The 12419-nt window shown below is 45.2% G+C and overlaps 1 protein-coding gene across 3 annotated transcripts in view; it reads right to left on the reverse strand.

The window, feature by feature from the left end:
- Nucleotides 1–12419, reverse strand: part of KCNH1 (potassium voltage-gated channel subfamily H member 1) — a 372723-nt gene that overhangs the window by 84013 nt on the left and 276291 nt on the right. For all 3 annotated transcript variants that reach the window (XM_027074502.2, XM_027074501.2, XM_027074503.2), the window contains exon 10: nucleotides 3859–4055. In XM_027074502.2, the coding sequence (XP_026930303.1) occupies nucleotides 3859–4055 (197 nt within the window). The remainder of the gene's footprint in view (nucleotides 1–3858; nucleotides 4056–12419) is intronic.

The following is a 12419-nucleotide window of genomic DNA, read 5'->3' on the forward strand; positions in this document are numbered from 1 at the left end:
GAGAGAACAAGTGGGGGAGGGGCAGAGAGAGAGAGACAGAATCCTAAGCAGGCTCTGAACTGTCAGCACAGAGCCTGATATGGGGCTCGATCCTACGAACCATGAGATCATGACCTGAGCCAAGACCAAGAGTTGGATGCTTAACCAACTGAGCCACCCAGGCACCCCAAGCTTCCTTCTTTTTATTTTCCAAAAGGCACAAGATAATAAAGAGTAGAGTGAAGTAGGGTGTCAAGTGGGTAAAACAAAATAATAACCCACAATGTAACTGAGCCTGTACTGTGTGAGATCCTGTGTGTGAGCTTTGCCGGTATTGTTTAATCCTCACAATTATCCTACGAGGTAGAACTTCTCATCATCCTCATTTTACAGTTGAGGAAGCACTTATGACTTGCAGAAGCACTAAGTGGCAGAGGTGGGACACAGACCCAGGTCTCATCTGGCTCAGTGCCCATAGGCAAGGAAATCCAAAGGTCAAAATGCAGGGTTGGCTTCAGGGTCATGCCTCTTTCATCCTTGCCTATGACTTCTGGCGTCTTTGGAGGAAATAGAGGAAGGTGACATGTCCCTTCCTGAGTTGGATCCCAACAGCAGTGCAGAGAGCTGGGCGGTGCTCACACACATGGATTCAGGGAAAAAGGGACGAGGCTTAGAATGCAGAGGCCAGGGGAGGCCACGAAGCTGTGAGAATCAGCAAGAGGCCCATCAGCAAGAGGCCTGGGCGATAAGTCATTTCTGGCTCCAATTCTTTCATTACTGACACAGCTCTGTGACCTTTCTATAAAAGGTCATATTTGTGAAATGAGGGTGGTAGGAAAATGGAGGGGATACTGGATGGCCATTGATGCACCTTCCAGCTCAGAGTTTTTGCTGTGCACTAGAGGACGTCGACGGAACCAAACAACTCCCCAAACAGATGTCAAAGGCACTATGTTCTCGGGAATCTTTGCAAATAACACTCAATTTTGCCAAGACAGAAACAGCCACAAGAATACACTTCACTTTGCCAGAAAAAAAATAGCTACAAGAATAATTCATGCATGTAATGTTCTTGTCTTCTATGCCCTATGTAACTATGAATTAATTCTCAGAAGGACACAATGAGAGATTACAATGGCAACGCCAAAACATGACAGCCTCTTTTTTCCAAGAAAAAGAATGGCTACCTCTTCTTGTAAAGAACCTCACCAAAATTGTGCCAGACTCAGAGGCATTTGCGATTGGAAAGACATTTGAAGGTCAACTAATGTGACTCTCCATTGGATGCCTCAGGGCCCTCTGCAATATCTCTGAGGGGTATCTAGGGAATGTCAAAATACCTTAAGGACCACCTGATCTTTCTCATATCTTCTATAGCTTGGATGCTTCCTCTACACCTTGTGTCCATACAGACCCCACCTAATCTTCTTCCATGACAGCCTTTCTGAAATGCCACCCTTGAGTCTTCCCTTCCGCAAGAGCAGTCAAGCATTCTGTACTTATGAAGATAGTCTGACCATGGAGGCACTGCTGTTTTTTTTTTATAAGACAGATTTATTTGATCCACAATTATTCCAAAATGATTACTACTCCAAATAACCCAAACTGTGTTTTTTTCAACCTATATTATCAGCAGCACCGAAAGCTGATTATAATCAACTTCCTCTCATAAAAAGAAGGAAAAAATTAAAAAAAATAGACTTTAGAAGAATCCACGTGGCTAAAAGTACCACTAGCAAGCATTCCACGTTCCCAAATAAACAAATAAGAACTGTGAATGCACACTTCAACACCACTGCCCATTCCCGATGAGAATTCAAATGGCCAGCGTTCAAATCACAGAACCATAAAAACAATCCACAACCTCACATTGTATGATGTGGAAACTGAGGCCTAGAGATTCCATCTCTTGGCAAGCCAAATGTTTATTAGTCCTCTGTACTGGGTTAGGCACTGGGGCTACCCAGGTACCCAGGCCTTGCCCTCTTGGGCCTCTGAGCAGGGACTCACAAGCATATATTAGGGGTAACCAGGTAATAGACCTTTGGAACCTTGTACAAGTAACTTGAAAGACAAAAGGCTGATTCCTTTCTCTGTGCCTTGGCTCAAACTGCTCCCACAATAGCTTATATAAATCATACTTCTTGTACTTAGCCTCCGGTACTACATTTATCCTTCCTGTGTTGATCTTCTCTGTTAGACTTTAGGTTCCTGGAAACGAGGAACTGAGTGTTATTCAGCTTTATATGTCTAGTCTCATTCAGCTGGTGTGTACTGGGTTTGATGAGTGAATGAGTAAACATTTCAGTAGTCTTAAGGGTTAGTAGGCACTTGTCACACAGAGAAGGAGAAAAAAGAATGCCTGGCTGAGGACGCCCAGGGCTCTGAAGGGTGTGGTGCTTGCAGAGCTGTGCAGAGTCCTCATGGTGGGAGTGTTCGGGGTGGTAGCAGGGGGCATGGCAAGAGTGGCTGAGGTTTTGGCTTGGGAGTTAAGTCAGGGCCAGATGTGAAAAGCCACACAAGCCATGCTGAAGCATACAGACATTATCCTAAAGTTAGGTTGAGGGCAAAAAGTCTTTACAAAGGAAGGGACATGATCCCATTTGTTTTTAAGGTCATAGGATCGGCCAAAGGAGGAACTGCCATGTCAAGGACAGATACAAGCAGGAGCCTGTTGCATGGTGCCAGAAGCAGGAAAGGTCTGCATCCGGGTGCTGTGTCCCAAGAGCTCAGGGAGAACCCCAAGGATGTAAGTAGAGTGTGGACCCAGGTTTGAGAGCTTAGGTGGAACTCAAAGGATTTGAGGAGTAACCTGAGACATGGGAGACTGGGAAGAAGCATCAACCATGATGCCAGCATTTCTAACTTGGAATCCCAGGGTGATACAATGTCAACAGAGGCAAGAACCATAAGAAGAGGAACAGTTTTGGAGGAAAGGTTATGAGGTCATTTGTTGAAAGATTCCTATGATAATCCCTACAGACGGTTTCTATGGGTCAGAGCTACCTTGTTAACTAAAAGAGATAGATGAAGTGCAAGAAAGTCGGTCATGAAAAACCTAAAGAGTACAAGACGAATAGTTTAGTCCTCACAGAGGCAGATGGAACCTGATGATCTGAGGGTTGAAAGAAACCATTTCAGACCAGAAATCTTCTCTGGGTCTTAAAATGGCTCATTTCTCAAACCCTTAAATCAGCAGGTGTATACAAGATACTCTCTAGGCAATCAGATTCCATACCTTTCTGATTTTCTGGGCCCAACTGAATCATCTTCATAGCTTTTAAAAATTATTATTATCAGCTGGCGAATGGTCTCACACCATTTAATGAGTCCTAGTCACCAAGGAGAGTTCAGTTTATTTGAATTAAGTAGCCCAGTCAGTCACTTTTCTGACTAACGACCTCATCTTTTTTTAAATTTAATTTTATTTTTTTTTCAATATACGAAATTTATGGTCAAATTGGTTTCCATACAACACTCAGTGCTCATCCCAAAAGGTGCCCTCCTCAATACCCATCACCCACCCTCCCACCCCCCATCAACCCACAGTTTGTTCTCAGTTTTTAAGAGTCTCTTATGCTTAATGACCTCATTTTTTGCTCATCTTTTCACAATGCCAGAAGGTGTAGATATTGCTGGGGAAAAGCCCACGGACACACTCATGAACCAACCCCTTCTGCAGCAAAGTTAATCCATCTTTTTAATCTAGCAACATTCCTGTTTCCCTTATTTCACAGCCAAAAGCTCTGAAGAGCAAGCCATGCACAGAACCACTGCTCCACTTAAATAAACCGCGAAAGGACTTTTCCCGCCCGTGTGGTTATCTTAAGTGCACAGAGACTGTTCTTGATAGAAAAGAAACCAAAACTGCCAGCTTACCCTCTTCCTCAAGTTGTAGGTGAGAATGAGGTTCCGGGAGAAGGAGTGGGAAAAGGCTGTGTAGAATTCTAGCACTTTCTGCAGGGCATCCCGTTTGATCACATGCAGGTCACAGTAGGTCAAGGCCCTAACATTGGCACAGGACTGGGCAAGGGTGGCTTCCTTCCAGAACACATCTCCAAACACGTCTCCTTTCCCTAGGGAGAGAAAGTGGTGGTGAAGAAAGTGTCAGCCAGAAGGCATCTGGCCATCCAGGTTGGCTTCCCTTTGTTTCCCCAAATTGTTGTCCATTTGGCATTCTACAACTTAGGCTCAGAAAAGGAAAAAAAAACCACAGGTTTTATTTTGAACCTTAACAACACGTAACTTAAGGAACTTTAAAATACCGTATAAGACATGTCACAGTTTAACCAATGACTTTAGGGTCATTGACTGTTAGTTACCTCCTGAACAGCCTATCCAAATGGGGAACTCCCTATTATTCTTTTTTTTTTTTTGAGAGATTTGCATTTAAAAAATTTTTTTTCAATATATGAAATTTATCTTCAAATTGGTTTCCATACAACACCCAGTGCTCATCCTATAATTCTTTATCACACCCCCATTTCCCCAAAATGCCAATCATAATCTATAACTACATCATTTGTTTCCTTGTTTGCTGTGTAACTCCCAATAGGAGAGTTCCCTCCACGTCACACAGTGTCTGGCACCTAACAGGAGTTCTGTCAATATGTGCAGGCAAAAGAGAAGTAAGGAACAAGGCTGAATTATGGATCTCCATTCATGCGACTGACTGAGAGGTGACTAGTATGGAGAAGGTGTGGACTCTCCATCAGGAGCTGAAGATCAAGAGAGGTCTCCTCTGTTTAGGATGATCCGCGTGGAAAAAGGCAGGCGAGGGTGGAGTTCACTCTCTCCCATACTCCGTCCACTGCCCTAAGACTTATGTTTGCATGGTGTCTCATTCCTCACCCTCTCTCCCCCACCTCCTTCCATGTTCCTCACCCTTGCCAAAGGCCCTCCTGCTAGTATAAAAACATGGGCCCCATACACTTGGCATCTCCAGGACCCTCCATGCCTGGCATTCCACAAGAGGATATTTAGTAAGTCAACAGAGTACTAATCCCACATAACCATCTTCTGGATCAAACTTGTATCAATCTCTTTTAATCACCCGCTTTTCACATCTAGGGATATTCTCCCTATCTTTCCCAAAGTCCAACATTTTCACATATGTCTAATGGAAAGCCCAATCCCTTCCCAGCACAGCCTCTGGTTATAAATGGCTTGAAATGTTGTTTATCTTGCCTCTAAATTTTCAGCACAGATAAACACAAACTTGAATCTTCAGGGAGCTGGAGAGGACTATTCCGGGGGCAATAAACAAGACTACAAGGGTAGAGAGTAACTCTCACAACCTTCAAGGGTTGTTGGCCTATGTATCCAGACCAGCCACACTTCTCTGCAGGAACCTGGGTACCCATGACTCCATATGATTAACAGGCAAGTGTTTTCCTCATTCAGGCCAAGGAGGCAATTAGACTCCCAAGCACCTGGACAGAACTCGATCTTTTCTCAAATGCCAAAGTATCCATTCTTATATATAAGGTACTCCAGGGGCACAGCCTTCTCCAAGCACCTCCACAGCATGAGCTGGAAATCAAGTGCACTAGACACATTACTTCACAGTTTCCTATGTGTTTGTGTGGCAATGTATACTTCTGATTTATGAAAATCATTTTTCAGACTCAGTATCAACAAGACACATGCATGAGGATGTAGATAAAAATTTTTAGATAAAAGTGCTTTTAAAACTGTGCTAGTTCAATTCCCTTCCCAGGTGTTTTTCAATCATCTGCACTATGAGGGGGTTACTTTGGGGTGGGGGCCACTGCATGGGAATGCTTCTCTCTGTGGGATGCTCAGCTTCCGTGGAGATGGGCTCATTCAGTGTGTGCTTCCTGGTACTGAGTTCCAACCAACAAGGCTGGCCATTAGTTCATGCATAGCAAGCATTCTACAACTGCCCCCCCGCTCACTGTGCTGCAATGCCTCCCATGTCTTTCATTTTTATGTAATCTTATTCTTCTAGAGAGAGCTCTTCCAACACGCAGTATGGCAAACAGTCAAAAAATGGACCCCATCTGTAGGCTGCAACTTACATCAAGAGGCAAGCCCTAATTTCCTTCCCCTTGATTCTCAACTTGTCTTAGTCCCTTGTCTTGAGTGTGACAGAAGTGACTGGGACTTTAAGGCAAGATCATAAGAAGCCTTGCAGCTTCAGCCTGGGTCTCCTGGAACACTTACTCTTAGGATGCCCATTCTTGGAACCCAACCACCACGTTTTGAGAAGAATAAGCCACGCAAGAGGTCACATATCAGTGCTCTGGTGGACAGCCCAGCTGAGCTCTCTGCTGACATCCAGCCTCTGCCAGTCATTAAATAAGCCATCCCGGCTGGCCCATCAGACCAATCAAGCCTTCGGATGCCCGCAGCCCCAGCCAACACTGGTGTGCAGGCCACATGCAGAAAGCCCAAGTCAGAACCAACCAACTGGGCTAAACAACCCACAGAATGGTGAGAAACAGTGACAAATTCCTTACACCACTAAATTTAGGGGAAGTTTATGCAGAAATAGGTAACGAGAACACACAGAATTGTGGAGCTCTGGGCTGAGAAGCCTGTGAGAAATTACTTAGTAAGTTACTTAATATTTCAGCAAAACATCACAAATCACCCCCAACTCTGAGCTGGCAGCACCCCACATCCCTCCCTGAAAGAATGAGACAAGAAAGAAAAAGGAGTGGTTCTCACAGGAGCAGATTTTCCTGAGTGTTTTGTGTATCAGTGCGAAAATGTAGAATTTACAAATCTTGTATCTCCTATTGGGATGAGATGTGGTATAACTAAGCCAGAACAATTGAGAGTACAAGACCATTGGTAATACCGTCTGATTCTCATTAAGATTATAGCTGACCCTTGAAGAACATGGGTTTGAACTGCACAGGACCACTTACATGTGGATTTTTTCCAATAAATACAGTATGCCACCAAAAATGTATTTTCTCTTCCTTATGATTTTCTTGATAACATTTTCTTTTCTCTGGTTTACTTTATTGTAATAACACAGTATATTATACATATAAGATAGAAAATCCATCCTATATGTATCACGTGTTAATTGACTATTTTATCAGTAAGGCTTCTGGTCAACAGTAGGCTATTAGTAGTTAAGTTTGGTGGGAGTTAAAAGTTGTACATGGATTTTCTTTTTTTTTAATTTTTAAAATTTTTTAATGTTTATTTATTTTTGAGAGAGAGCCAGAGTGAGAGCAGGGGAGGGGCAGAGAGAGAGGGAGACACAGAATCTGAAGCAGGCTCCAGGCTCTGAGCTGTCAGCATAGAGCCCAATGTGGGGCTTGAACCCACAAACTGTGAGATCATGACCTGAGCTGAAGTCGGACTCTTAAGCAACTGAACCACCCAGATGCCCCTATTATACGTGGATTTTCAACTGTACAGAGTGTCAGCACCCCTTAACCCTCACCTTATGTAAGGGTCATTTGTCCTTCATTTATTTTTTCTTAATTTTTTAAATGTTTATTTATTATTTTGAGAGAGAGAGAAAGAGAGAGAGAGAGAGAGAGAGAGAGAGAGAGAGAGAGAGAGAGAGACAGAGCATGAGCAGGGGAGGGGCAGAGAGAGAGGGAGACACAGAATCCGAAGCAGGCTCTAGGCTCTGAGCTGTCAGCACAGAGCCCAACGTGAGGCCCAAACTCATGAACCGTGAGATCATGACCTGAGCCCAAGTCGGACGCTCAACTGACTGAGCCACCCAGGCGCCCCAATTGTCCTTCATTTAAAGAAAATCTAATGTATGAGCATTACACTTCTCAAACAAGTTTGGAGTAGTTTTTCCAATTATAAAAGAATCCAGAAAGTAAAATAATAGCTGCTCGTGTGTATTTAACATATGAACTTATCTGTAAAAATTCCGTTTATAAATGACTCTTCAGGGGCACACTTATTGCCTAAAACAAAGGACAACCATATTATGGTTGAGACACACCATGAAATTTATAAGCATCTTTAGAAATGACAACATGCCTACTGTGAAAACCTTTCCAATCAAAGGTTTGACAACCTACAATAAGTAGAGAGTAGTTCCTACTACCCAAAGTATTTCACGGTAAGATAATCACGATTAATCTGTAGGGTCCAGGAAGTCTCAGTGTTGTTAGAACTTGGATTTGATTTTCAACCCACATTGAAAATCACACAATCTTTCTTCCTGTCAAGGCAGCATTTTTGGTATAAATGATCTGTTAGTGAGATTTAAGAACGTGGTGTCGGAGGACCCGTCAGATTCAAAACAAACCCAAACCTATTCTGGCAAATGAGCAATGTATTTATGACACATGTCACTGGGGGAAACTGTCAAAAGGAAGGATACAGAGCATTTGGCAGGCTGCTTGTAAGCGACACACAGCTCTGGGAATAATGACTTCCCAGGTTAGGGTTAGGAATCAGGAAGGCTGGACAAGCCCTACACTCACATTCAACCCTTGTTCCCTAGCGTGAAACGATCATTCACTGAAGAACAAAAGTTACCCCAGTGCACTTGGCAATCAAACTACTTGAGGCAATCAGCTTATTGGTTTACTTATTCCACTGAGGCCCTGGGTGCAGAATGTTAGAACCTAAGTGTTCCAAGTTTCTAAAATACATTCTAAGTGGAAGTTCTGAGCTAGGGAAAAGAAAAAGGCATGAAGAGGGGAAGTAAGGCAGGACAGTCTAACTAAAAACTCCAAGCAAACATCCCTGTGATAATTAATCCTCCTCCCCCTCCCACCCTTCAGTGCAGCTGTCTTCACTGTACCTCCACTTTTGCAGTGGACACAAACAGCCCCATAGGGCACAGACGTGGGACAGAAGAACATTCATAAAACACAGGTGGGAGGTGGGACACAGGACTGAGGAGGCACAGGGAGAGGGAGGGCAGGTCTCTGCGAGGAGCCCAGGAGAAAACCAAGACCCTGTAGATAATTGGTCTTAATGACGGGCAGAGGCTGGAACAGCCACGTGAGGAAGTTTGGAGGGGCATGGAAGGTGGGCACGCAGGGAGGGGTGACCAGGGCAAATGCTAGCGGTGCTGGAACTGGGTCCTTGGGAGGATCAAAAGCCTACTCGAATGTTAAAAAGTCACAGGAAAGCAATTCGGCTCTGAAACTGACAATTGAGTTTGAAACCCTTCAGAAAAGGCCCTGTTTGTTTGTTTCTTTGTTTATTATTATTTTTAATATTTTTTAAGTATTACTTTTATTTTATTTTGAGAGAGAGAGATAGTGAGAAAGTGGGGTGGGTGAGAGAGAGTGGGACAGAAACACAAGCAGGCTCCACACTGCCAGCACAGAGCCCAATGTGGGGCTCAAACTTAAGAACCGCAAAATCATGACCTGAGCCAAAGTCAAGAGACGCTTAACCGACTGAACCACCCAGGCACCCCAAGGCCCTGTTTATTCAAACACAGGCTGAGTTTAGCAGGCCCTAGGGGTCGGAGCAACACTGAAATTTCCAGCTGTTTCACTTTTCCCTATTGTGTACTCTTAGAAGGACCACTCATAATGGTAACCTATAGTAGCAAAACATAATTCTGCCGTATACTTGACTGTCTGCTTCTAAAATCACCAAGAACTTCTAGACCCAAACTAATTAGAAAGAACTCATTCAGTCATTCATGCAACTTTTGGCAGGCACTGTTCTAGAAGCTGAGGTATGGTAGGGGGACAATAGACATGATGTAGTGAGAGACAGAGACCCCAGTGACTATAACATATCAGGGCTGAGTGCCTAATTCTAACATGACAAGACAGCATAGCATGTAGGAGGGGTGTCCAGTTCAAACTCATGGGGTGAGGAAAGGCTTTCAAGGAGATGTGATGTCTGAGCTGAGAACAGCTAACCAGCATAAAGATGTAGTACAGAGATGAGTCCAGGGAGGGGAAACAGCACATACAAAGGCCCTGAGGCACTGCATATGACCCTTTAGCAAGACTAACTCTACAGGTGAGTGTTGCCAGTATACCTTGTAATCCTTTGAGGAAAGTGCCTGGTCTCCTCATTCAGCTGCAAACTCACCTAAACATCTTGCATACTCTGTACACTGGGTGGGCGACACCAACTTGCTGAATCAATATTTAAAGATCTGGATTCATGACGTTGTTGGGAGCCATGCTGAGGGTGCTGAGAGAGGTGCCAGAACATGGGGTGCGGTGAGGGCCAGCCCCCTCAGCCCACCCTACTGTCTATATTCCTCCTGTCTGGAGTATCAGGAGGTCCTCTGCCCTCAAGCCATTTCAAGACCAGAGGTGTCTTGTCACTCACTTCATCAGGATGGTGACTGGCATTGCCGTCTCCCGCCCTAGGAATAATTCTGCTTATGAGGCATGGAAGACAGGCTGGACAAATACTTCCAGGCAAGCTCTGAGCAGACTGTGTGCACACCACTGGACTGTACGGCCCAAGAGGTCGAGGACGAGGACAAGGGCAGTTCTCAGAGGTCCTAGATTCATCATATAAGGCAGCCATGTGACCTCTGGGTCCCCTGTTTGGTCCTCAAACATCTTGAAGACACAAAGAGAAATTGCCGAGCCCTGCCCCCTGGTGCTGCCCTCAGCGTGTTTTCCAAGCATTTTATGATCCTCTCTCAACACAAGCCTCAGGGCCAGACAGGTCAGACTGCCCGACTAGGAGCTTGAGGGGGCTCCTGCCACCTCTTTTGCTCACTGTCTGCCTTCCGGCCACACTGCGGCTCTTATGGTCCCTCCATGTCTGGCTCCCTGCCCACCTTAGGGCCTTGCCAGCACCACCTCAGACCTCCACCGTGCTCCCTAGTCTGGATAACTCCTGCTCAAGCTTCCAAACACTCCCCAACCTCCTCCCTGACCATGGTCAGAGCGGCTCCCTATCATGTGTACCCTCTGTACTCTGGAAACATTCTTCCTACCTGGAATCACCACATCCCCAGCAATGGCTCTGGCACACAGCAGGCACTCAATAGCTGTTGGGTACATACATAAACCAATGGCACTGGGCACCTTACCAAACCCCACCCAGTCTCAACTTACCCAGCTAAACAATGTGGATAATAATACCCACCTCATAGGGTTGTTGTGTGGTTTACATGTAATTAATGTGAACAAAGCCCTAGCCCTGTGCTTGGAACACAATAGGTGCTCAGTAAATAGCAGACACAATAAAAGAAGAGTTTTCTTAATGGCCCCAAGAAGCAAATTCCACAGGGATCACCAGGCCCATTTTAAAGAGAGGAAAGTGAGCTCCGGAGAGGTTAAATAATTGCCCGTGACTCCACAGGCTTTTCCCAAGCTGCCATGTGGTCTCCACGCTGCTCCCAGTGGGCTGTCCTCTGCATTCAGTCCTTCAAACAACCCTCTTTTCCAGTCAACAATTAAGGGGATCCACCTTGATCAGGCACCACGCAAGGTGATGGGAAAAAGGATATATCAAAGACAGCTTTGACTTTAAGGAGCTATGGCCTACGAATCTAAGTATTCTCCAAAACCAGTTCTGTCCTCTATGGTAATGGAAGCCATGACTGGTAGCTGGGCACAAACATGACCAGAATTGAAAGCTGCACTGCATCTAGGTGTGGACATTTGTCCAAGTTCTGGTTAAACCTCTGGGGTTGCAGAGAGGATGTGTGCAACATCTAGGGTCTTCCCTTCCCCTCTCCTCCCTCCCTCGTGGCTGGAACAAGGATGTGAGCTCTCTTGGACCAGGAGGCCACGGTGACAACCTAGTTAGAATGAAGCAACAGGCAAGAAGGAAGCAGGGTGCCCAACACCATGAGGTTGACATGCTAGCCCTTCTATACTGGACTGCTGAATGAGAGAAAGACAAGTTTCTGTCTTGTCTAAGCTTCTGTTACCTTGGGTTTTTCTGTTGGAGCAGCTAAACCCACATCCTAGCCAATTCAGGAGTCCACGACACCATCCAGTGGGGCAGTACAATGTGTTGAGCTCTATGGGGAAGGTATATCCACACCTGCTTTCTCCACCTGCTGCAGGGAAAAGCGTGGGCTTCCACGGGTCTGAAGGATTGGGCAGTAACATGACTGAATGGAGCTCTGGAAGCACATTCAGGGCAAAAGCTCCAATGACTTCAGCTAAATACCTTGGTGATACCCACCCACTTCCCAGACCAGCCCTGACTGTGTGGCCAGCGGGCCAGGATCTGCTGAAAACTCACCGTGTACCAGGCCAGACACCAGCCAGGGATGCTGCCACGGGCACCCCCCATGTGTCTTACTCCAAAGATGATGAAGTATAGATTTTCCAGCTTATTTTGGAATACTTAATCCTCCCACGTGTATCTATGGTTATTTCCCTTAGGTCATCAGAGACCACGGGGAAGACTAGATAAGTAAAGTTTTGGTACCTTGTAAACGCTGCCTTCTTTAATCTGTAATGAAGCCACAATGCCCTTCTTTTTGCTCTTACTGAAAAAACAAATGCTGCTGGCAGTCTGTGACCTCTGCTTCA

This window comes from Acinonyx jubatus, chromosome E4 (genome assembly GCF_027475565.1).
Source record: "Acinonyx jubatus isolate Ajub_Pintada_27869175 chromosome E4, VMU_Ajub_asm_v1.0, whole genome shotgun sequence".
NCBI lineage: Eukaryota > Metazoa > Chordata > Mammalia > Carnivora > Felidae > Acinonyx > Acinonyx jubatus.